The sequence below is a fragment of the Gadus morhua genome, chromosome 19, assembly GCF_902167405.1.
Source record: "Gadus morhua chromosome 19, gadMor3.0, whole genome shotgun sequence".
NCBI classification, from domain to species: domain Eukaryota; kingdom Metazoa; phylum Chordata; class Actinopteri; order Gadiformes; family Gadidae; genus Gadus; species Gadus morhua.
Window position 1 is genome coordinate 6,704,735 of NC_044066.1, and position 26,895 is coordinate 6,731,629.

General features: G+C 44.7%; 1 protein-coding gene across 2 annotated transcripts; it reads left to right on the forward strand.

Annotated features, from left to right (window-relative positions):
• The first annotated feature begins 315 nt into the window (after window positions 1-315).
• On the forward strand, window positions 316-26,813 carry stxbp1a (syntaxin binding protein 1a). Of its 2 annotated transcripts, XM_030341788.1 has the most exons (20): window positions 316-525; window positions 8,088-8,137; window positions 9,109-9,190; window positions 9,512-9,588; window positions 10,054-10,132; window positions 10,598-10,701; window positions 12,819-12,967; window positions 13,691-13,775; window positions 14,095-14,225; window positions 14,634-14,741; window positions 15,017-15,077; window positions 15,461-15,526; window positions 15,943-16,023; window positions 16,367-16,505; window positions 16,851-16,960; window positions 17,505-17,606; window positions 18,118-18,203; window positions 19,975-20,129; window positions 21,640-21,808; window positions 25,230-25,364. In XM_030341788.1, exons 1-19 carry the CDS (start codon window positions 489-491, stop codon window positions 21,747-21,749), a joined length of 1,812 nt encoding a protein of 603 aa, XP_030197648.1. In that variant the 5' UTR covers window positions 316-488; the 3' UTR covers window positions 21,750-21,808; window positions 25,230-25,364. The 2 variants fall into 2 exon arrangements, with proteins under 2 accessions (XP_030197648.1, XP_030197649.1); XM_030341789.1 differs by lacking the exon at window positions 21,640-21,808 and having other exon boundaries at window positions 25,230-26,813.
• Window positions 26,814-26,895: the final 82 nt, after the last annotated feature.

Sequence of the window (26,895 nt, forward strand, 5' to 3'; positions counted from 1 at the left end):
TATGTATATTTTTTTTTATACAGACTGACAAACAATCATGCAGGGGGCTGCACATTTGCCAGATAATTGTTATTATGAGATACAAATGCAATATTGTGTCATAACTCATACACTAACCTAAATGAAGACACGTACGGAAACATGCTATTTGGGCACATCTTCTGTAATTATATCTACCTAATTATCAATCTGCCTAATTTGATCTACGATTAAGTGGTAGATTGAGTTTATTCCACTGAATAACAGATGGTTGTATATATTTAACAATTCTCACACTATTTCTGAGACTATAGGTTACAACAGTAGTATTCCAGCGCATTGGTCGTGTTGACGCGGAGGGATACGCGGTGACGTTTCCATGTTGGAGGCTCCTCCGCAGTGAGGTGCTCCTCATACATCCTCCACATCCACCACAGAGAGCAGAGCAGGACTAAGGTGCAGGAGAAATACATCATCAGTAGAACCTTAATCCAACTCATCGCAGCATCATGGCGCCAATCGGATTGAAGGCGGTGGTCGGCGAAAGTAAGCAAACATTTATGCTATTTTTTTATTTGAAGGTGGGATAATTAGCGATTGCAGACTTCTAGGAGGGATGGGATGATGATGATGATGATGATGGCGTTGTGCGCACGCACGCACCCTGGGGATTCAAGTCATGGGAAGCGATTGGAGAAGATGATGGTACCCGTTTGTGGGCTACACACCACAACCTCTTACTGGGACATGGGATTTAGACGTATTTCCCCCCCATATCCAAATCATTACCGTCTGCATCTGCCCCTATAACGCATCAGGCCAAACCTCCATCGTTCTTGTGCGTTGGTAGCATCCTCGTCCAGAGCAGAGAAAATAGGTACGCCCATAATCCAAATCAGACATTCTGTTAGAAATGAGCCACGGGATGCCGCATCGCAGCTCGTTGCGCTCCGGTACAAAACGCGCACAGATAAATGCGCCGTTCGTCTAATTGGACCTCGCGCGTCTGCAGCCCATTGCAAATGTATCATTAAAGGTCAATGATGTTTAAAGCATTCCATATTGAGTGATATCTCTCCGTGTCCGCTGTGGGGGGTTCCCCGGGTGCTCGCGACGGCTCACCCCTCTGATGGATCACCAATGAGGGTTAGCTGCGCAAAAAAAAAAACGTTTCATCATAAACCGAAACATTAAATCGCAAACCGACCCCTTCCAGTGTGCAGTCGACAGTGGTCGTCTGAGAGGCTTTGATACTATACTAGGCGTTGCGGAGTTGCATGTCAACCAGAGAGGCCCAAATGAGGTGAAATAGTGTTTTAAACAAGCTGAGAACACACAGCTCCCTGATCTGTGCCCTCATCAGCACCATGCCCTGGGTTATAGTGTCTCTGCACCACTCGGTCACCTATACAGACGACGGGTCAGTAGCCTGACCTGTCGGATGGAACAGGCCAGAACAGGCCGGAACAGGACCACATTTAGAATTTGATTGATTGATAAGGGTTAATTGCAAATCAGCCGGTAGTGGGTTTCAGGGTGGGCCTTGCATTGAGAACGGTCATGGAGAATTATCCACTATTTCGAGGGTCAACTTGGTACATCCAGTAGGCCTACTGGTTGTCGCATAGGGCATTTTACTGTTGGTCTATAAATGTAGGATCATTTATTCATGTAATCATGTATTACGCTGATTATTCAGAACTTTTCTGACACGCACCAATCGCATGCGTTTTACAGCGTTTTACATTCCCATCGAACATAGTGCGTAAAAGGTGGTGAGCAGATAATATCACACCAATCGATTTCTGCTCCGGGTTGAATTCATACATATGAGTGTAGGTCTACTACCATCACCCTCATCATTATCATCATCATTGGGTCTGTTTCCACACAGAACAGCAATACTGCTGAATCTTCAATTTCCATGAGGCTGTAGTAGAAGCCAGTCCACCGGTCCTGTACGTGGCGGTGTGCGGTTCAGGTAACGGCGATGTAACGGAGATTTGCACATTTATGGCAAACATTCTATGTTCACCTTTCAGATCAGTGAATGACCAATTTTGTATAGGCCTATTTATAAAACACAAAGATGATCCTTGCAGCGGTGCAAGGAAATTCCCCGTTGCTAACTGAATGGCATTCTCTATAATAAACCAACGAGTAAACCCTTATCCTCTCCCAGTAGTAAAAAAAAAAAAAAAAGGAAAAGCCAAAGCGCTGACACCTGCGCGCTGCTGAGCTGAAGAACAACACTGTGCTTCTTGGCTCACGGTTGGTACGTGCGTCCGGCTGCCAGATCCAAGGGTCTGAACGTACAGTGGGGCTGGACCTCTCTCCGTTACGCACTATTAAAGTGATCGCTTAAAGAACGGCAGACGGGTCCCGCCCCGCGTACGTTCGGACCCTTGGATCAAATCCCACGGAAGGAACGTGCGCAGGAAGGAAGGTCTCTCTGTGGCGGTAGCGCGCGAGCAGCCAGGCCACCGCGGCTCAAAAGAGCGAGAGGGGCGGGGGGGGGGGGGGGGGGGGGGGGGGGGGGGGCGATGATTTACGCCTCCCCTCCCTTCCTCCCCCTTTATTACGACAGGAGATCCGTTCAGCATGAGAGGCCAAATAAAGACCTACACAAGGCAACTGTTCACACTACATGAAGCTGTTTCTTGGTTTGACTTGATTACATTTGAGCATGATTACAATTCATCTATTTATATTAATTATAATTGTCTAGGCCTATGTTTAATATAATATGTATCTACTATTATCTGTACATAATATAATATTAATTATATTATATTTATGTACACCTTGCACAACAATCCCAACGGGGCATAGCTGAACCAGAAGGAACACATCTTTTATTCTAGTTTGTATTTATTCATTTTCTCACGCAACATGTCATCAGTTCTGCACACTGTCGAAAACTGAATATCTGAAACTGAACACAGAGATGGTCAGTATTAGCAGCAAGTCATTGTGCTGTGTAAGATCAGGACAGGTGCAGATGTTGCTGATATCAGTGAAGCCATAGGAGCGGGTTAATAGAGCATAAAAATACCCAGAATGCACCTGGGAAGGTTAACTAGTTGTCAGAGATGTCCATTATGTACCTCAGCGAACTCAAGTAGTGCGTCAGGCAGACATTAGGTTGACCGTGAGAGAAACAGACGGACCGAGTTCCAGACAGACGGGCAGGGAGACAGAGGGACAACGCTTGATATTCATTTATAATTGTCTTCATATACCCCCTTGTACTGCAGTCCCATTTTGGTTTCAAAGTGCAGGCAGGCACACATACACACAAAAACCCACACACAGACAAAGACACACACAAACACACACACACACACACTCAAACGTAAACACGCACACATTAAACATTATCGCTGACCTTGTGAAGTGCAGGGGGCCGTGCACAACTCATAGTGTGACGCAGTGTCTGCGGTCTCCCTGCTACTATAAACACACACACACACACACACACACACACACACACACACGTACACACACACACACGCACAAAGACCTAGACTTATGTGTAGATTCAGGCTCATCAGCCTCTCACACACACACAAACACAAGCACACACGCCTACACTTATATGTAGATTCAGACTTACACAGAAACACACTCACACACATACACACAAAACCTATATCTGACTACGGCCGCATGGTTCTCATTGTGTAGATCTAAGCACTCAAGAGCGGCTCTAAAACAGATCCAGATACTTCAACAGTCACGCATACATCAAGCGATGGGAATTTACTTTAGGTGTGGTTGGACGCATAGGCCTACTCTTTAGAATCAGCCTGGATTGCCAGATGGTTTGTAACAGACAACCATCCGGAAACTTAGAAAGTGATTGGAAAAGGGCAGGAACTTAGAAAAAGACGTGGCAGGTGATTGGATGAACCATCCGTCCATTATCGTCAATAACCCGGTTCCTCATAGGTCTCTGATTGGCCTGAACCACTGCAGTCCGGCCACTGCAGTTGGGACTTGAAGCCTGGCAAGACGTGATCATGCAAATCCAGCCTTGTCGCAAGGTCACTCTAGAATATATATTTTTTTAAAGTAAAACACCAGTTAAAGTGTTAAACCGGCACGTTGCCCTGTGTCCAAGTAGGCTGCCGCAGTGCACACTAAGCGCCCGGTCCTACCCCCCCTCCCCAAAATTATATATATTGTTTATTTCGCCCATTATATTTGGCCACCTTCTGCCACCATTTACAACCAGAGCACTAATGTTCTTAGGTTACCTTCGAACTCATAGAGGCCCCCGCCGTCTCCTGACCTTCTATGATGTTCTAGGACCTCACAAAGAGGGAGACGACCGGTTCAGACCTGTTCCTGAGTCCGTCCTGTCGTGTATGACAGTCACATGCTGTTGTACTGAGATCATTGCAGTAAAGATATGAATACATATAGACACACACGCCCCAAATGTGCCGTCTGTTTTTTTAACTACCATTCCATACAACATCTGTACAACATAGAAGTCAATACTCCAAGACCAATGATTGGCTGGTTGGGCTGTTCTTTGTTAGTCTTTGGTTTCCAATTGGACAAGACGATAAATCACTACGCAGCGCAACCGAAGAAGATCTAGAAACCCTGTAGAACAGACCAGAATCCCTGCCCCCTCCTGACTCAATCTAGCTGGTTCCGCCTGCAGCGTTTTAACGCACAAATTCCCTGTCCTCTGTACAACTGATTCTATTTTAATCCCAATGTGTGTGCGATATTCTGCCTGGTCGGACTCCATCTACCTTATTCACCTTGCAGACATATCGGTTAGTTGTTTGTGTAACCCTTCTAGAATCTTTGGTAACCATGACAACACAATTAATTATTTTTTGTTTTACAATCCATTTCCCAAAACAGGTAGCTTTGGAATGCAGTTCCATTGAGCTGTCATGGTTCCCCCCAAAGATTCTAGAAGGTTTCCCCATTCCACAACCAACCAATAGGGCGGCTCGGTGAATAAGGTCTAAGGGAGGTTTTCATTGAATGTTGTTGTTACGACCTTGCTTTCAATTTCTTATCTTCACATTTGAGCCCGTGGTCAACCACAACGCTGCAGGGCCTGGGAAAGGGTCCTTGTCTCCATCTGTTACAGCGAACTATTTACTATCAAGGAATTTAGAAGACGCTTTCATCCACTTTACAGTGATAGATACATTTAATGAAGAAGCAGGGTAGAGGGGCTAGGCCTCTTGCTCAAGGATACCTAGATAAAGGCTGCTGAAATGGAAGATCCAGCATTTTGGCTAGGCGTCAAACACTTGGGACACTACGCAAGGCTGCCTCCTGTACCAACCAATCCCTGGTCCCTCGGATGAGATGGATGACCGGACTAAGGGGGGCTCTGCTAATCTATGCCTCCCCAGCCTGTCTGGGCTTGGTCTCTACCCTGGGCAGGGGCGGTGCCATCCAACGATGTTATGTAACCGAGGCCTGTGCCTTTGGCTCGCGCTTCAGAAGAAATGAAGGCCTGTGATTGGTCAACTGGAAACAATTGCAGCATTGCTTTTTAGATTTGATAGACTCTGCACCTGAGCTTGAGATCGTTTTTGTTACACTGTCAGGATTTAGTCCAGCATTCCAACCAGACTTACCAGTAACTCTGGAGATACTGGTTGGAGTGCTACCTAAAATAGAGGCTATTAATCATTCATGGCCTGCCAACTAATTAGCATTTAGTCAGCCAGCAGATGTTTTTTATCTTAAGAGACTTTAGTGAATTTTGTTGATGTCACTGAGGAGCCAGTATGTCAGGTCTTCTGGCTCAGGCCTTGATACCCTGGGATCTGCTCTGCCTACAGCCGCCAGGGTACTGTCACATGGGAGCTCTCTGTGGATGACGTGATGTCACACGTTATGACATCACATGGAACACCAAATGGAAAAAACTCTGGCAGTCATACAGCACATACAACCCTGGTATCATCGGTTTGCTGTGCAATGCAGGATTTGTGTTGTTCGTCGTCCCCCCATGCAGTCTCTTCTTTTGTGTGTGTGTGTGTGTGTGTGTTTGGGATGTGTGCGCCTCCGTCTGTCTGGTTGACACAGCTGTGTCGTGTGTTTATATAAGCTGTGACTCAATCGAACGGGCGTTGGTGCGTCAAACTCAGCGACAAAAGAGACTGTAAATGTTTCTGTTTCCGTTAAAGGGTTTTAAAACCTGCATCGATAAGAATACTAATTAATGTGCATTATTTCATCTTGAATGTGTATGTAAAATAGTGGATGAATCACATTAATACTGCAGATAGTACTACCCTATTTTAGATTCTGAGACAAATTAGCAGTATTTTGTAATACTTCTACTTATATAAATGGAGGAAATACACATGAATTGCTTTAATTAAAAGGTATGCTCAATATAACTGGATGAATTGAGACGGTTAAATACAAATTAAGAAATCTTAATCTCTATCACTATAGGATCCTCAGGTCAGCTGATAAAGAGCTGAAACTTGCTGCGTCATGATATGACTTATCCACATCCCATTGATGCATCTGAGCTCACAGACATGCCATTCGGGTTGGAATTAGTTTTTTAATCATAATATCATAGATTATTATATGATGTCACAGATGCCATGCGATGTCATAGATGCTACGTGATGTCACAGATGCTGCGTGATGCAAAGATGCTATGTGATGTCACAGATGCTACGTGATACAAAGACGCTATGTGATGTCACAGATGCTACGTGATACAAAGACGCTATGTGATGTCACAGATGCTACGTGATACAAAGACGCTATGTGATGTCACAGATGCCATTCTATGGCATCTATGCTATGTGATGCCATAGATTTATATCTGATGTCATTGATGCTTGATATGAATTTTAATGCAGATAAAAAAGCAGTCTGTTCGATACTGAAAAGCTTGAACAAGATGTATTATAGGTTATTGTTATTAAAAACTGTCAGAAAACCTCAGGGAGAGTGAAGGGAAGAGGAAGCGTCTGAAGGATATGACCTTGTGTTGACCTCTCCTCTGCTCACATACTTCACTCTCATCCTGCCGTCCCTCAAGCCTTCATGACAAAACAACAAAGCTGTCGGAATATCTTTTAGTTCTTAAATGTAGAGGCCCACCACAGCAAGCCTGCAACCCAACCATTTAACAGCGATTATTAATTAATCTTCGATTGATATTATTGGGATTATACGTATGACGGAACAGAAATTTGCTGATTCAAGCTATTGTTTTTCATTACTTTGATTCCCATCGTCTGCAACCATTGCAATCCTTGTGTTTATTTAATCCGTTGGGATCCACCGCTGCCTCCACCAGCCCTAGGGTTTAAGCTAGCTAGTTTTAAAGAGCTTAGCGGTTTATTCCATGATACCCCACCATGTTAAACGGCTACTCCTGCTAAACAGATTTATATGCTAATTCTACGTCCAGATGGCTAGTGTAGCGATATGGCTAATAACGCACTGTGGCTCCAACATGGCCGCTCGCCTCTGACGCGCAGTGGAAAAGATTGCACAGCACTGCCATGGCAACAGAAAGAAAAATTTATGATTTAAACAATAACATTAAATCCATGTGAGGGTAATATTTCTTTAGGGGGGATACAATTATTTAAGAAATAATATTGTAATTTTAATATTATATTTGATATAAAATTATATATATTTTGGACTTAATATCATTGTAGAAACGTTCGATATATTACTGAATTGATGTAATTAAAATCTCCTCATTAGTTGGGGAGTATAATTCCATAGTGCTTTCCCTCAATAGTGAAATAAATGGAGCAAATACTAATTGTACTAACTTTTGTGTGAGTGTTTGTTTGTGTGCGAATAAGTTTCTGCTTGCAGAAATGGAATCACATTGAATACACACCCAACCACCCCCACACACACACACACACACCCACACCCACACACACACACGGGTCAGAGTGACTTGTCTCTCTTTGAGAGAAACTTTGTGTGTGTGCGTGCGTGCCTGCCTGCCTGCCTGCCTGCGTGCGTGCGTGCGTGCGTGCGTGTTATGGGGGAGATGATGACCATGATCAAGTATAGACCATATCAATCACACTTTGCCTCACCCTAATTCCTTCGTTTGCATTCTACAGAGATTATGAATGACGTCATCAAGAAGGTCAAGAAGAAGGGGGAGTGGAAGGTAAGAATCAGCATCACACCCGACCAGGGTCAACAATAACGTGTTGAAAGATGTCTGTGAACGTTTCCAGAGCTCCAGAAATGCTCTTCTTCTTTCGAAAAATGCACCAAAATGGTTTTCAGCTGGGCTGTGTCAGATACCATGTAGAAGGTGGGAGACCATCAGAATACCAAAAACTCAGTAACAGTGGTCTGTTCAGCCGTGTTACGTGAACAAGTGTGGCTCAGCTGGCTGGGGGGTGTGAGTGGGAGGTGTAGGGGAGTGTCCATAGTAAGATTCTAGTAAACAAACAGAGGTTTTGTAGACTATATCAGTTATAGACTGTGAATTATAGATTACTTTATGAAATTAACTATCGATAAGTATTAACTATTAATGTCTCCACATTGCGTCTTTAAGTATCAGAAAGTACAATTTTGTTTACAGTAACAATACTATATTTATTAACAATACAGAACCTTTTAGTTCTGTGAATCACCTCAAAATGCCAACTTAGAACTCACAGCAGCTGCAGATAATGGCCTCAGTGTCAGGGATCACAAAACAGGCAGCAAAGAACGATCCCGAGCTGTCAGTAAAGACCTAATCAGTCAATAACCAATCAATCGATCTTAACACAAGTCTGCTGATAGACACTATTGGTTGTTAATGTAGATATCACATTTGATGGCTGACCAATAATGGCTGCTATATTTACAATAACTACTTAAGCTCAATTGTACAATTTCATATAGGTAAGAAACATCTTGAAATTTGAAATGTTACAGTGTGTAATACGTGTGTAACCGGCGTTTGTATGTTTGTTCTAGATGTGTGTAACTGGTGTGTGTGTGTTTGTTTCAGGCATGTGTAACTGGTGTTTGTGTGTTTGTTTCAGGCGTGTGTAACTGGTGTTTGTTCAGGCCGTGTGTAACTGGTGTTTGTGTGTTTGTTCAAGGAGTGTGTAACTGGTGTTTGTGTGTTTGTTCCAGGCTCTGATTGTGGACCAGCTGAGTATGAGGATGCTGTCATCCTGCTGTAAAATGACTGACATCATGACAGAAGGAATCACCAGTAAGACTTACACTAGTCCAACACTAGTCCTAACCAGTTTAACACTAGTCACTTGTTTGGTTCAAGATGATTTGTGTTCTGTCTATTTCCCTTGTTTAACACATCTCTCCATCTCTTCCTCCCTCTTTCCTCCTCTCTCTCCCTCACTCTTTCCGTCTCTCTAAACCCCCCCCCCCCCCCTCTCTCTCTCTCTCTCTCTCTCTCTCTCTCTCTCTCTCTCTCTCTCTCTCTCTCTCTCTCTCTCTCTCTCTCTCTCTCTCTCTCTCTCTCTCTCTCTCTCTCTCTCTCTCCTCTCTCTCTCTCTTCTCTCTCTCTCTCTAGTTGTGGAGGACATAAACAAGCGACGAGAGCCACTCCCCACCCTGGAGGCCATCTATCTCATAACCCCCACAGAGAAGGTGAACACAGATACACACACACACACACGGTAGAGTGTGTGTGTGTGTGTAAAATATATGTTTATAGTGTGTGTGTAGGAGAGTATGGGCGGTTTCCAGCACAGAAAGTGTATCTATATGGAGATATAGATACACTTTCTGTGCTGGAAACATATATATACAGTTTATGCACAGACATAAAGAGACATACAATATATACATACACGTACACATATATAAAGTGTATGCTATATGCAGTCGACAGTGTTTTGCCCAACACTACTCCGCGAAGAGTAAACCACACAGTTTTGTGTTACTTCTCAACAAAAAACGCACACTCATGCTTAATCAAACACACATACCCTAACAAGAACACACACACACACACTCAAAGATGTCTACCCACACAGTTATTGATTTCAACACACACACACACACACACACACACACACACACACACTGACAGAGTGTGCCATCTCTCCTCAGTCCGTGCACACTCTGATTGGAGACTTCAAAGACCCCCACTCAGCTAAATACAAAGCGGCCCACGTCTTCTTCACAGACTGTGAGTACACCTTCCTCTTCATCACTAGTCTTCCTCTCCCTCCGTTTCATATCAATGAACATACACATTTTGCTGCAAGTTACTGTATTCTACTGTGGATTTAAAGAAACCGCTCATCTTTTCAAATCATGGTTTATAAAAACAAATGAAGGTCAGTGTGTCGCTGGTTTGATGCTCAGCTGAGTTGATGTGCCACTGCCTCAACCCCACCCTGATGAGAGGCTTGTTGCCATGCATGTGTTAGATGCTGTGGCCAATGACCATGACAAAGAAACCAGATATGCACAGTGGATGAGTGATATCCGTGCTATAATGACTAATAAAGAATATTCACAGTGGATGGGTGATATCTGTGATATATTGACTAGTAAAGAATATATACAGTGGACGGGTGCTATCTGTGCTTTAATGACTATTAAAGGCACCACATCAACACACTGGATCGGTGATCTCTGTGCTCCACAGCCTGCCCTGACCCCCTCTTCAACGAGCTGGTGAAGAGCCGTGCTTCCAAAACCATCAAGACCCTGACCGAGATCAACATCGCCTTCCTGCCCTATGAGTCACAGGTGAACGTCTGCCCCAGAACCTCATGGAGCGATGATGGAATCAGACAGAACATCACAGAATCTAACACAACCTCATCAAACCTGATGGATCAACAGAACCCGATAGAGCTGTACAGAGTTAGACAGAAACTCACAGAACCGGATACAACCACACAGAACCCTGTAGACCGCTTGTTGGAACCAAATAGAATTGTCTAGAACAAGATAAATAGATATGCACAGACCGAGAAAGAGAGAGATCCGACTGGTTAGTTATGTAAATATTAATATTGTATACAGATGAAAATAATACAATTCTGCCCTTTGGTTCTCTTGGTTTTTCTTTATGACTTGCGTTTGTTTTGTGCTCTGGTGAGCTGGCGTAATGGAGGGTTTTATTGTCCTCCCAGTCCTATTGAATAGGTCAGCCTGTTTGATTTTATAATGTCATCAGGAACAATGATTGATTAATATAGAACCGACTCAATCTGCCCAATCTTGGAAACTGAAATTATTAATGCAACTATCCAACATAATTTTACTTCTCATGTTTATGTCTAATGCATTTCTCTAATTTAAATCCATCTCTACATATATATTTTATACATGGAAAGCTAAAAGCAATCTTCTTTAATTGTCTTGTTATTTAATCTTAGTATTGTTATCCTTATAGCCTCTCACTTTCTCCCTGTCAAAGGCTTTATGTTGCTCCTGCTGTAACACTATGCCGCTCTACTCTCTCTCTCTCCTTCCCTTTCCATCTCTGTATCTCTCTCCCCCTGCTTGCCGAGGATGCTTCCCGACCCACAATGCATTGCCCTCCCCTGTCTGCTCTCATTAATTCAGAGTCAGAGGGTTTCTGCTTCAGGCAAAACACACTTCCTCCGCCCCCTACCCCCCTCCTCCCCTTAGCCCGCCCACAAATCACAGTCCTCCCCTCATTGGTTGAGCCCGGTTCCATGCACCCTCAGCAGCCAATGAGAGCAGGGCTAGCTAAGAGAGCTGTCTGCAGGGAGGGAGGATCATGTGACCAGAGGCAGATGGGGTGGGAGGAGGGGAGAGAGTCAAGGAGAGAAGAGAGGAGAGGACGAGTGGTAAAGGCAGGGGATGTAAATGAGAAGAGGTGAATGATATAGAAATATAGGTGGGGTACTTAAATATAGCAACACAGATTCGGCCACGCAGAACGCTACAGAGAGACAAAAGGACATGAGTATACAAGATACATGATAAGATCTGAGTAAGAATACAGCAGAGATTTTAGAGGTCAGAGGAGGGTTGTACGTGTGTGTGTGTGTGTGTGTGTGTGTGTGTGTGTGTGTGTGTGTGTGTGTGTGTGTGTGTGTGTGTGTGTGTGTGTGTGTGTGTGTGTGTGTGTGTGTGTGTGTAGATGATCTTGGATGTTGTAATTTGGGACAGTGGTAGTAGGTAGTAGAGAAAGCTAGTATGTTAACAGCTCGGCCAATGAAATGATGAACCAAAAAAGGAAGAGCCCGCCCGGGGCAGAATACTCTCTCAGTCATTCATTCTGTCCCTCTCACTCTCTGTGTCTGTCTCTATCACTGACTCTCATTTTCCTTCCCTTTTTCTCCCTCATAACTGCATATCTCTTTCCCTCTCTCAATCTCCCCCTCAGACTTTCTCCCCCATTACCATGGATCTCTCTCTTTCTCTCTCTCTTCCTCTCCCCCTCTCTCTCTCTCTCTCTCTCTTCCTCTTCCTCTCTCTCTTCCTCTCTCTCTCTCTCTCTCTCTCTCTCTTCCTCTTCCTCTCTCTCTCTTCCTCTTCCTCTCTCTCTCTTCCTCTCCCCCTCTTCCTCTCCCTCTCTCATCCGTCTCAATGAATGTTTCTTGGAAGACATACTGTAAACGGTATTGCATACTACACATTATGAATAATATGATACATAATTGATCTTTCGATGCTGATGCATCGGTGTATAAAACAAGTCCAGGCTAACTAAATAACTGCCTTAACTCTAAACGTCAACATCAATCAACAGGTTCATGTCCAAACTGATTGATACAGTTATACATGTATTATACTGTATACGCAGCCCTTGTGCATAGCTTTAGCCTAGCATAATAGGAAAGGTAAGCTTGTCTTAAGTGCGTTTGTTTGTGTTTATCCGTGCACAGGTGTACTCTCTGGACAACCCCGATGCGTTCCAGAGTTTCTACAGCCCCCACAAGACCCAGCTGAAGAACTCTGTGATGGAGCGCCTAGCAGAACAGCTAGCCACGCTATGCGCCACCCTGAAGGAGTACCCGGCTGTCCGATACCGAGGGTGAGCTGATGCACACGCACACACATACACAAACACATACACACACATACAGACACAGCAATCGGATGACTGATTTAAAGCATATGTTATCCCCTTTTGATTTAATGTCTTGTGCATTCTGTTGCGACACCCCGATTTCCCGTCTGATTAAGACTTGTGATGTAAATAATGAAATGCAGAGGGTGCACGGCGAACCAGATATTATTTGAGCGAACGAGAGTAGGATGGTACTTAGGTAATTAGGTGAGCCCTGTAGGAAATACCGGCGACAGTCACGGAAGACGTCATTGCCGTCCACGCTTACTTTTTCAGTGTATCATAAACTAAATGTATAACTGCATGGGATGTAACTCCTTCATTCAAAGCAGGAAACGTGGTCGAACAACAGTCATAATTATGTTATAATTCAATATATTATTCCATCCATCCGACATCACCATAGCAAAATATCATCATGCGTGTTTTGATTTTGCCGTCCTGCCATTCCCTCCTTGTGCCGTTCTGTCCGTCTGCGGTCTACTGTCTGCCTGAATCCATGTGAAGGCATAAGACATAAGATATAGATGTACAAAGCACATCTTAAGTAATCCTAAGTACATCTCAAATGTCCTTTCATCATTTCCCGTCACCATTCTAGATTCTCAGCCTCCCCATCTCTGACCCGTCCATCGTCCTGGTAACCTTGTTTAAGGTGTGTATGTGCTCTCATGTTGTGATACCCAGGGAGTACAAGGACAACGCCACCCTGGCCCAGCTGGTGCAGGACAAACTGGACGCCTACAAGGCTGACGACCCCACCATGGGCGAGGTGAGACGTCCGCCTTTCAGATCAATATTATATTATTCCATTGGGCTAGCATCCATAGCATTTATTCAGAGCTTATTTCAAAGAGGTAAAACTGGCAATGATCTTCTCCAACCCCTTTGGATAATTGTTCGGTCCGTCTGCCTGACTCTGATCTTCTCTCTGTCTGTTTGTCTACCTGTCTTATCTCTCTGTCTGTTTGTCTACCTGTCTTACCTCTCTGACTGTGTGGCTACCTGTCTACCCTCTCTGTCGTCTGCCTGCCTGTCTGCCCTCCCTCCCTCCCTGTCTCTCTGTCTGTGTCTCTCCCGGGGGGGTTCAGGGTCCTGATAAGGCCCGCTCCCAGCTCATCATCCTGGACAGGGCCTTCGACCCGGTGTCCCCCGTCCTCCACGAGCTCACCTTCCAGGCCATGGGCTACGACCTGCTGCCCATCGAGAACGACGTCTACAAGTAGGCATCACACCGCCTCACGCCCATAGGAAGGGCTGCAGTATCACAACAGTCAATGTAACACACTACAACTACACTGCGTACCTTAATGACACCTGCACCCAAGCGCTGGCACATCTGAAATCAGGATATACAATTTCTGATCTGATTCTATGTTTGCATTATTCACACCATCTAGGAAGAACCAACAGATACTGATAATATTGACAGATGATATTCAAATATCCCCCAACCTGGCATCAATAAAATGTATACTGTTAGTGAATATATAATCACCTGTGAAGCCTGTTGAGACTGTAACTGTGAATAGGGTTTCTACAGACACATTTGACTGAGCCTTGTTATAAATCAGTCGTCCTGCCAACAGTCTGCGTGTGTTCTTTACATCTGTTCTCTGTCTTTCTCCAGGTACGACACCAGCGGTATGGGAGACTCCCGCGAGAAGGAGGTCCTGCTGCACGAGGACGACGACCTCTGGGTGGGCCTGAGACACAAACACATAGCCGAAGTGTCCCAGTAAGTCTTCCTCTCTCTTAAGTTAACCCTATTATCTCCCCTCCGTTTAATGCTATCATTACCTTGGCCCCAGAAACAGATTGGCAGTTTAGCTTTGAGATAACAGTTATTAGTTTAATCTGAAATCTGTCTGTCTCCAGACTTCAGATCCAAATCATGTCTTTATGGAGTGCTTAGTATCTGAGAGAACGTTTCTGTAAATGCTGAGTCACAGTAAGCCAGTAAGTGCTCTCTGCTATTTGGATCTGACCTCCATTTTGTTTTGTTGGTGTTAGGGAGGTGACACGACAGCTGAAGGAGTTCTCCGCCAGCAAGAGGATGAACACGGGAGAGAAGGTATCACTAAAAATAGATTACCTTCACAAACGCCGACTCACGGTGGTTCTGTGGGCAACCTTCAAATGATGTCGTGACTTAACACTTTTACGCATTTATTGATTTGAAGGTCTTCCGAGTTGGGGCAAAAAAAGAGAAATTATCTGGCTTTGCTTCTATGCTTCTATCCTATTGATTTCCATTAGGCCAAGATAATTCATGCAAATTCACAATCTATATATTTTTCCCAAGTCAAGACTCAAGAACAATAAAACACACCACGGTCACCACAACAGGCTGCGGATGGTCTCCAAGGACACATTTTCAAACTGCTGGGAAGTTGTGTTTGTGTGTGTCATCGAAGCGTTGGCGGTCACTACAGTCCTCATGTTCTTACCCAACAGACCACGATGAGGGACCTCTCTCAGATGTTGAAGAAGATGCCCCAGTACCAGAAGGAGCTCAGCAAGGTATGGATGGCGATACACTGGAATAGCAAAAAAAATAATTTTCAAAATCATCCCTAAATGGAGAGATATGACGGCATGATCAGCCTACCGGCCATCTCAGGGGACTGCACCCACTGGTAGGCTGGGCATCGGATCATCATTGCTCTGAGGGGACACTCCCACTTGTGATGTCACCACACCACTATAGCCTCAAATAGAGGCCGTTTGTGGTTCATGAACAAGGCTTCCACGCTGTAAATCCTGCCATTAAGTGCAACCTTGCGTGGTTAAAGCCATGATTGTTTAAGTGTGTATTAATGAAAGGTGATGTCATTCATTGTCAAAGCCTTTTGGCCACAGTTGTTTGTTTAGGCCGGTATGAACATATTCTGTTTGTTTACTGAGTCTATGTCTCTCTCTCTCTCTCTCTCCATCAGTACTCCACCCATTTGCAGCTGGCTGAGGACTGCATGAAGCACTACCAGGGAACAGTGGATAAGCTCTGTCGCGTGGAACAGGTATGGAACAGGTGGCAATGCAACAAGGGACAGGAAATGTGATGTGGCAAGACTAACGGACAGGAAGTGGAATACAACAAAATAGCACAGAACCCAATGCAATGGGAAAGTAGAAAGAACAGAATAAACCAAAGTGACAAGACCAAATTGAGTTGGATAAACATCATACATATCCTCAAAGTTAGTGTATTAATGTAAGTTTTAATGTATATAGGGTCTAGGTATCCGTTGTACGGTAGGTGGGGGCAGGATAGTGCAGTAGTTTGACTCACAATGTGTCAGAGGCATTGGGAATAACTAATGTGAAGGAGTTGTAAGAGCTCCACGTGTCTCTGGGCTGTAGGACCTGGCCATGGGCACCGACGCCGAGGGGGAGAAGATCAAGGACCCCATGAGGGCCATCGTCCCCATCCTGCTGGACGCTAACGTCACCACGTACGACAAGATCCGCATCATCCTGCTCTACATCTTCCTCAAGAACGGTGAGGGGCACTGTATTAAAGCGTGTACACCGGTTCTTTGGGATTTCGTGTATATAGTGTATGTAGATGCAATGTCTTTCATGTGACACATTGAAAATAAACATAGAATTGAAATTTCATGCAATTTGTTTTGACAGTATTGGTGTTGGGGACGCAATCAAATCTAAAATGAGAGCACATCATCATATTAAGGGCCACAATTGTCAAAAGATATTGCAAACAAGAAATTACATTAGAATTGTTTGAGAAATGTTTGTTCAAGAAAGTTGAAGGCATTCTAACGTACATGTGTTTGTGTGTTCTATGGGTGCCCTCTTGTCTGTGCGTGTGCGTGTGTGTGTGCAGGCATCACAGAGGAGAACCTGAACAAGCTGATCCAGCACGCCCAGATCCCCCCTGAGGACAGTGAGATCATCACCAACATGGCCAACCTGGGGGTCCCCATCATCACAGACGTAAGACCCTCACACGCACACACACACACACACACACACACACACACACACACACACACACACACACACACACACACACACACACACACACACACACACACACACAACCGTGTTGGCTTGTACTTTACCCCTGGCCCACGTTATTTACTGACATTCATTACTGCTCACAAATTTATAGAAAAGCACCATTCTAAAAGAAATGGCATCTGGTTGATTGTTAATTTCCTACATTTCCTATTTCCTATACAGTCAATCACAGTATAGACGTATATTACTGACTGAAATCATTCGGATGGAAATGATTCAGAATTATATTATTTGGAATGAAATCTTTCTTAATGAAATCATTCAGAATGAACTCATTCCAACTAAAGACAGTTCAACTGACCTCGTCCAGTCGGGTTAAATCATTCCAGTGAAAGGAAGCCCAGTTGGTCTCCTCATAACTGAAGCCCTGCTGAATGGATTCAGCGAGCTAAGAGCTAAGCTAAGCTAAGGATCCTGACAGTCATTGAGTCCCTCTCCCCTCACCTGTCCCCCACAGTCCACCCTCCGCAGGGGGAAGAAGCTGGACCGCAAGGAGCGCGTCAGCGAGCAGACCTACCAGCTGTCCCGCTGGACCCCCCTGGTCAAGGACATCATGGAGGTCTGTGTGTGTGTGTGTGTGTGCGCGCGCGCGTGCGTGTGTGTGTGTGTGTGTGAGAGAGGAAGGTGTGTGTGTGTGTGTGTGTGTGAGAGAGGAAGGTGTGTGTTTGTGTGTGTGGGTGTGAGAGAGGAATGTGTGTGTGTGTGTGTGTGTGTGTGTGTGTGTGTGTGTGTGTGTGTGTGTGTGTGTGAGAGAGGAAGGTGTGTGTGTGTGTGTGTGTGTGTGTGTGTGTGTGTGTGTGTGTGTGTGTGTGTGTGTGTGTGTGTGTGTGTGTGTGTGTGTGTGAGAGAGGAAGGTGTGTATGTGTGGGGGGAGAGGGGTGTATGCATGCATAATAAAGCAACACAATATAAATAATATGATTTATATCTTTAAAGCATAGCATTGAAATAAGCCCAGCTAGATGTTGGGTGGTCTTCCTGTGTATTGATGGGTTGGGTTTGTGCGTCAGCCAATGAGGAGGAGGTATGGCCGTGGTGTGTGAGTGATGGGGTGTTGTTCTCTACTGCAGGACGCTATTGAAGACAAGCTGGACACCAAGCACTACCCCTACATCTCCACCCGCTCCTCCGCCTCCTTCAGCACCACCGCAGTCAGGTACACACACACACACACACACACACACACAGACACACACACACACACAGACGCGCACACACACACACACACACACACACACACACACACACACACACACACACACACACACACACACACACAACCCCATGCATACACACACTCCAAATACAAATGAGTTACGTCAGTATTTCTGATGGTTGGTTTTTAAGTCGTAGTCTCCGTATGAAACACAGAGGTCAGGTGGATCAATAGTAATCGATGTTGAGGGAGGGACTTGAGGTGACCAGATCAATAAGGCCCAGTTCACACTGCAAGCCTTTAGGCTCAATTCAGCGTTATTTTTAGAGTTAACTTTTTGTTGGTGTTCTTAATTGTGCTCATATCAGATACCAGTGTGACTGGTCACAGTCTTAACTGACCCACAAGCACAAAAATAACAACATGAAAGTCATATGCAGCCCGGAGGAGGTAGGAATGGAAGCCACTGAAGTCAGTGTTACGGTTTACTTAATAAGTTGAGGTGCACTGGTGTTTTCCCACTGGTGGATTGTGGTTCGGTGGACTTCGGGCTTCCCGTCACCTTCGTGGGCGTTGCATTTTATTATCTGTCTCGTATGGGGGATTGCATTTAGTTATCATGCGCCTTTTTGCAGTGAGCTGTTTCTCAGATGCTTGTATCCATTTGTCATTATATGTGTATTGATTGACCAGATCCTCTTCTGCTAGTCACTGATCCACCGTCAGCGTCCCCCTCCCCCAATGTTATTGACACCTAGAGACTGGACCCTAATGAGCATTTTAGCATTGGCATTTAGCATTTAGCATTTAGTACAAAGTCACAAACAGACTTCCATATTCCCTTTACAAAACCATAATACCTAAAGTAAAATGACCTGAAGGGTGTTTGAAGAGAGGAAGGCCCCGGTTGTCAAGGACCCCGAGTCCTTAAAAGCCATCAAGGGTGGGTGTGACAGCCACCGAGGTCGCGTGCAGCATGGACCTTGTTTTACTGGCGCCCAGAGGGATGCCTTTCCAAACATGAAAAGGAGAGGGGGTGGTGATGCCAAGGGTTGAGTATAATGATACAGAGCAGGTGGTGGGACAGGTGGCCATGCAGGAGCTCTCTCCTGAGTGTGTGTGCTGATGGCTGTGCACATTGATTACCTAATGCACAACAGGTGTGCAGCCTCGCCCAGCCCCAGAGGTGAGGCTGCTTAAATGTTCCTGCCGCAAGGTGTTGTGGGACGGCATTTTCCCCTTTCCTTTCGTCAAGGGCCAGGGTACCCTATGCTGAAGGAGATAGGAAAGGAAGCATTGAAGCACCATTCCTCAGCATTTAGAGAAGTGTATCATGGCTGCCCCTTAAAAGCTTCTGGGTCATTTCAGTCCGTTAGAAACTTTCCTTAGCAAAAAGGACTGTTCAAATATGGAAATGGTAAGTGCAAATTCCATTACCATACAATTGATGCTACGCCTTAATGGACATGAAAGTGCAAAAACTAGGAGTGAGATGGTGAAGAGAGGGACACGCACATTGAGTTATCGCGCCAGTTCAGGCAAATAAATATCAATTTCACATAAAATACCTAAATCTTTATCATAAATCGGTTTGATATTTACTATTTTACCGCTCCCGACTTTAAGACACAATGGACATTGATGACTTATTGAGGAATTTGATGGCGCTCAATTTAAGTATTTGATGTCTCTATGTTTTTTAAATGCAATACCTGTGACCGGTATTGCTCTGGAAGGCCATCTGACTCTCTCCCCCCCCCCCTGCTCACAGCGCCCGGTACGGCCACTGGCACAAGAACAAGACCCCCGGGGAGTACCGCACCGGACCCCGCGTCATGGTCTTCATCATCGGAGGGGCGTCCTTCAGCGAGATGCGCTGCGCCTACGAGGTCACGCAGGCCAACGGGAAGTGGGAGGCCATCATCGGTGAGTAGGGACACCGGGGGGAGGGCGAGAGAGGGGAGTCAGGGGTATGGGGGGGGGGAGTGTACGAGGAAGGAGGGAGGGGAGGGAGAGTGAGAGGAGCGGAAGATGAAGGAGTGTGGGGGGGGAGAGAGAGCGAAGGGAGGGACTTAATTGAGGGGGGAGTAAGGAGTGGTTGAGGAGAGAGTAGGGGAGGGGAGAGAGGACGGAGAGAGGTAACACAGAGGGAGAGAGCGAGTGAGGGAGGGGGGTGAGGTGGAGGGATCGGGGTATGAGGAGGGATGGGAGGGAGGGAGGGGGGGGAACAAGAGAAGGAAGGGGGGATGAAGGAGGGGAGAGAATGAGCAGAGGGGAGAGGGTGAGGGAGGAGAGAGGCAGAGGGAGGGGCAAGGATGCATGAAGGATAGAGTGATGGATGGGAGAGAGGGATAGAGGGGGAGAAGGAGGTGGAGGATAGAGTCAACCAGGGTAGAGGGTGAGGGGAGAGAGACAGTAGAAAATGGAGGAGGAAGAAGGGGGGGAGGAGTTAGGATAACCGCCGTCCGGAAGTCGCCCCTTCCAGGCCTCAGGTAGTATGATGTTCTGCTGACCACCATGTTATCTTCCTTTGAAGCCAGGATGCTAATCTTTCCAAAGCAGTTAACCATTAATACCCAGTGCTATTACCTCTTTTGTATTACAACGTGATTTTAATATGTTTAGGAATCTTTTTAATACTGATATATGCTCTCATTAAGGCCACGTATCAAAAATAGAGACATTAATACTGTCGGTTAAATTAAGATAGATATATTTTATAATAATAAGGTAAGGTTTCCCTTTCAGGGCATTGGACCAAATCAGTTACCAGCTATCTTACTGGTTGACTAACTGTCATTACACATTATAAATGTATAAATTACTGACAATTATAAAGGTTTGGACTCAGATGATACTACACTCGTCTCCTGTGAAATAATTTGTAAACATTATGTTGTGTCCTCGATGTCTAGTCTGTTATTTTAGTGTGTTTTCGGTCTTGTGTCGTAACTCAAAATCAACACACCCTGCTAGCCTGTTGTCGCGCGCCGCTTACGCTACCAACGTCTAAAAGGAAAACTGTCGTGTTGTTTGACTTGTAGCTATGCTATGTGCTGTCTGTTTGTTTCTTATGATACATGTACCACTGTTGAGTGTGTAATGTCTGTGTGTGTGTGTGTTGTTCTGGGGTGTTTTTAACCATGAGTGTGTGTCTATGTGTGTGCGCCCAAGTGCAATGGTTGGCTTGTTGTATGTTTTTAACCCTTTTCTTTCACGATGGACGAAGGTGTGAAGGAAATGAGCGTGAATGTGTGAGAGGTTGCGAGAGAAAATGAGTTCCAGCATGATAGCGTGAACGCAGTGAAAGCGAGTGAGCAAGGGAAAAGAGCGAAAGTCCAAGTAACATAAGAGCGCACGAATGAGTGAGAAAGAGATTGAGAGTGAGTGGGCGGGGTCAGAAACGAGTGGTGAAGCAGCCTGTGTTCCTCCACAGGTGCCACCCACACGCTCACCCCCACCAAATTCTTATCGGACCTGAAGCACCCCGACTTCCGAGAGTCCACTAGGGTCTCGTTTGAGGAACCAGACCCCTCAGAAGAGTGAGGCAGAGGGAGAGAGGGGGAGAGAGGCAGGGGAGACAGAGAATTCACACTGAGAACAAAGTAAAGGCAGCCGCTCAAAGAAGCCCTTTCTGAACGCTCACAGCATAAGGGCTTTTCTTTCTAACCGTCTATCCCTTCCTGTTTTTATAACACTCACCCGCCACACGCCCTACACCCCCCCCCCCTCTACCACCAGGGATGGGGGTCGCCTCCTCCTCCACCTCTCCCTCCCTCCCTTCTCCACAACTCCCCCCAAACAAGGCCCCCCATGCATGGACCACTCGCCCGACTGCATCCCCCACTTTGGGTTCCTGGTTGACCGGCACACACACCGTAATCTGAAAACTCAAAAGAGCGTTGGGACTCCTGGGTCCGGTGTGGTAGTGCTGTCCGGACCAGTGGGATGTCTTGAGTAGAGGGGAGTGGCCATGCTCCGGGGCTGGGGGTGGGAGAGGGGTCGCGACCCCATCACTGTTACCCCACTTTCTACCACCATCTCCGCTGGGTGGATTAAATCGTCCCTCGAAGGCCCACGTTTGATTCCCCCCTCCGGTTCTCATATTCCATCTCTCTTCCGGAGCAGATTTAATCTACCCCCAGAGATCCACCTTTATCAATTTGTAACGTTCGGTTGTTTTATTATTTGATCTAACCAACCCCTTCCCCCAGAGGGGAGTCACCTTGATTATTACATTTTTTTCAAACGATTTTTTTTTTCGGGACAGGTCCATGAGTCGATGTTGGATTTCAAAGAAGGATTTCCTTGTTTATCCTTCTTTTCTTTTTTAAATTTCCCTTCCTGCTGCTTTCCTCACTCAATGGCTGCCATCACATGACAAAAGTCACCTGACATACATGACCTCTCACCTGCAGAGATTGCTAAATAGTGATCTAGATATCAATAGTCAAGCAACAAATATCAAGACACTAACAATAATTGTTAAAATAAATTAACTCATCCCCATCACTAAACAGTTTCAATAAGTCGAAAAGGTGTAGCCAGAACTTTTGTTCAATATTTAATCGGAAATCAAAATACGACCAATCTCGTTCACATCCATTGATCGTTAAACGGTAGCTAATACTGTGAATAGTCAGATTCACAGTCAGGGAGCGCGATATAAAGTCAAGATAAAGCTAGCCCTTAAGGTCACCTCATAGCTAACACAAAGTGTGTATCACCTCCATCCCTCTATGGTGAGCATCCTTACCTGGACTCTGCAGGCAGTGGAGGGAATGTAGCACTGCTGCCTCAATCTCCCCTCGCTCTCTGGTCCTATGCCTCCTAAATCGTCAACCACAGGACCTGAAACAGGCAAATCCAACAGAGCACAGATATGTAGCAACATTGTTAAAAATCCTGATGTAGGATAATAACCCAGAACGCATAGGTCAAGATATGTACTTTAATGTGTTAGCCAGGGCTAAATTAAAGGACCATGATGGAAATAAGTAAAAAAAAATTGATTTGACTTTTGCAAATCAAAACAAATAAAGGCTTTTCAAGTAAATGCTATACCTTGGCTTTTGATTCAGCACCTATGGCTACATCATAGTTTCTGCTAAGTATATATTTATTCTTGAACCCATAGATACCTACACAATAGCCACAGGCATCCATCTCATTCAGAACTACTCCGCTAAAGCCTCATCGTTTATGAACCAACATCTGGTTTTATGGTTTCACTCACTTTTTCTCAATTAGCATCAATCAATGCAGTATGGATACCCATACACATACTGCTACATAACTGACATAACACCACTTTTTTTCCTCAACAAAATGGCCCTTTCATTAATAAAATATGGATTGCTTTTTGTTTAAGCTAACTTGGTCTAAACTTTTTTCTTTAACAACGTGGAGATTTTGACACGTTAGATGTTTCCTGTTGTGTTTCTTGGCCAAATTGTTCGTACAAAGCTGTGTGTTTTTCGGTTGACAGGACAGAGAGAGAACTTTGTGAGTCCAGTCTGAAGTTGTGTGACTAATGTCTACACCCCCGACCCTCACCCACCCACCCCTACCCCGAACGCCTGCATCGCCATAGTAACACGAGTAACACTTTAGACGGGACTCGCATCTTTCTCCTCTGCACCTGCTCTGATGTTTGTTTTGATCGCATCCCTTGTTTTGATCCATAAAATAATGGTGTGATTTTTGGTTGTTTTAAAGTAAAAATCAGTCTTAAAAGAGAGAGACCGAGATGGGCTAGTACTGATGAACCGAGACAGAACATGCGTACAGCTTGGCCACTGAAACAAAACAAAGCAAAACGAAATACCCAAAGCGGTGCGAGGGAGTAAATCAAAGCTGTGCTTACTGATTTGGATTAAAAAGATAAACAGCAGCTATGGTTGATTTTCAAACCCTTTGATAAAGTAATTTTCTTTCCACAAAGGATTTGGTTTACTCCCGTCAAGCACAAACGTAGTTTTCTTTTACAAAAGTTTCAAAATGTGTATTCAGCTGTCCATCAGCTCATTACAGGGTTTAAAGGGAATTTTCATCCATAAAGTTGGATTAAGCGGTTAAATTGGGGTTAAACTTGGGGTTTTTATCATCACATGTAGACTAAAACTTTTGTTCTGCAGTGTAATCGGGTGGTACTCACCGGCTGTTCTGCATGAACTTCTCATAATGTTATTTTTATTTTCTCTCGCTGTGCCGTAACACAATTCTAATTATGCTTCCTCCAACTCACAGAAACCCTGCCCTGTCTTGTTTGTCTTGTCTTGATCATGTCTAAAACCATAAGTTCCACCTGCATGCAACAACAATAACCTGACTAAATGAGCGTTCATTTAATGAGCTTTTGACTGTGACTGTGTTTTGGTGTTTTGGTGTTTTTTCCGGTGTGTTTTTTGGTGTGACTTCACGTAAAGAGTTTGAAACCCCTTTAACACATGATCCATGTGAACGGCTACAGCTAACGATCATGGATTTCATTTAACTCTGGCTGTTTGGTGTTTCATGTTGTGACACACTGCCCTCATCCAGGCATTCATAGACAAGAGCTGAACACACATTTACCTATACTCCTGTTACATATACCTGAGGCCACTCTAATGCTGTTTTTATTTGTGTGTGTGCGTGTTTGTTTCTCCATGTCTGCGTGTTCGACTGTGTGTCTGTGTGTGCGTCTATGTGCTTGTGTATATGTTTATGTGTGTGTGTATGTGCCCGTTTGTGTGTGTCTGTGTGTGTGTATTTGTGCCTGTTTGTGTGTGTGTGTGTGTGTGTGTGTGTGTGTGTGTGTGTGTGTGTGTGTGCATGTATGTCTGTCTGCTTGTGTCCGTTCCTGTTTGTGCATGTCTGCCTATGTGTGTGTGTGTTTGCGTGCCTGTGTGTGTGTGTTTGCGTGCGTGTATGTCTGTTCCTGTTTGTGTGTGTCTGCCTATGTGTGTGTGTGTGCCTATGTGTGTGTTTGTGTGTGCCTACGTGTGTGTGTGTGCCTATGTGTGTGTGTCTCTCTCTCTCCAGGATCGACTCACATCTTCACCCCCACAAGTCTCCTGGAACAGCTCAAGGCCATGAACAAGCCAGACGAGGAGGTGGCAAGCTAGAATCTCCTCCCCAAGACCCCTTCTCAAACCCTCCATCCGTCCACGCCCCCCCCCCCCCCCCCACCCTTGGCCTCACCGCCCAGGCTTCCCCAAACCCTGCATTAAATGTTTATGCATCTTGCTTGAGATAAAGTAAAAGACAAAAGCGACTAAAAAAAAGACACCTTCGATTAAAAAAAATCTATCTAAATATCTATGTTGTAACAAATAATACAGAAATCATTGCAAGTATTTACATGTTTTACAATGGCTGCAAGCAAATACACTTCTTCTTCAAAATCGGTTTAAAGATCAACACAAGGCCATTTCAAGATGGAGCGTACCAAATGTAATAGTGTATGTTATGAAACCTGCTCGGGTGTGTAAACGTAGAGATTCCTCCGTTTGTTTTTCTTCTTTGGTGTTCATTTGGTTACAAAAGGGGAACGGGTGGAGGAGGGATGTGGATGTAGTGAAATCATATCATTCAACACGCAATATAAAGAGGGACCGGATGAAAAGAGGACCATATTGATGATGTTTGTGTCGGTAGCATGCTTGGACTATGTGTGGACAGTTTTTTCGTGTACGTATTCGGTGTGGATGTTTCCCCGGAGAGCAGAGGAATTTAAACAAAATGTTTTACTGAGATCTTCTATGCTTATTATCTTGGCCAAATTAGTCATCTGTGACAAAGCTTTTGACCGATAGAATAATTATTCGGCTGAAAGACGGGAAGTATTTTTTTTTGTCGCAACCTTATTCCCCTCCTTATTTTATATTCCTGGAGAAACGTTCAGGTTTTAGTGTCAAAAAAGCCCATTGCTTGCAGATATTTAAAGAATAATCTAAATGGGCCAATTGTATTTCAGTATTGTATTCTGTCCTCTCATTGGTTAATAACGGGGCCATGATTAGTGTTGTTGCTGTGTTAGCGTCTCACTGTAGCGTCTGCCTGGTGATATTTCCAACTGTGAACTAGTGAACCTTTTCCTTTTTAAAATGCCAATGTGAATACACTGTTCGTCGTGATGTTTTAGCTGTAGCTCTTTAATGGACCACCGGGGAAAATAAGTAATATCTATATTTTCTTTCCCCCCCCCCCCCCTTCCTCTATAGTGTAATGTAAAACCCTCCACTGGTGAATGGCTTTGCAAAGACCTAAAATCCCACATTTAAGTTTGTATGTCATTCTGTCGTTCCTCTGACTTCTCCCTCCGTTTCTGGCCAAAAGTTGTATCTTGCACTACGGGTTTTCTGTGACGCAAACGCTTGTGTGTTTTAAATCCCTCTCACATTTTTTTTGCTGTTGTATAGGGTTTACTGTCGATCCAATTAATTTATATAAATTATTTATCAAGAAAAAATAAAACAGATAGTGACATTAAAACATTAGTCAGTCTCAGACCTGTTTAACTTATTGGGGTCCATGTTTGCCAGTGTTGAAGCACAAACAATACTTCCATGTGTTCCTATCCTACCAAGGCTGTCGAATAAATTGGCTTCCACAGTTTTCACTTTCTCTTGCTGTTCTTTGTTTTAACTGGCCAATATCATTCAAGATTATGGTTCCCATAGTTGATTAGCTTACAGACAGTATGTAT

Bases quoted from the DNA above. Each gene is read 5' to 3' on its own strand.
- stxbp1a (XM_030341788.1), top strand. From the start codon at position 489: ATGGCGCCAATCGGATTGAAGGCGGTGGTCGGCGAAA. The intron at 14,742-15,016 runs GTAAGTCTTCCT...TGTTGGTGTTAG, and splicing joins CACATAGCCGAAGTGTCCCA to GGAGGTGACACGACAGCTGA. The intron at 17,607-18,117 runs GTCTGTGTGTGT...TCTCTACTGCAG, and splicing joins TGGTCAAGGACATCATGGAG to GACGCTATTGAAGACAAGCT.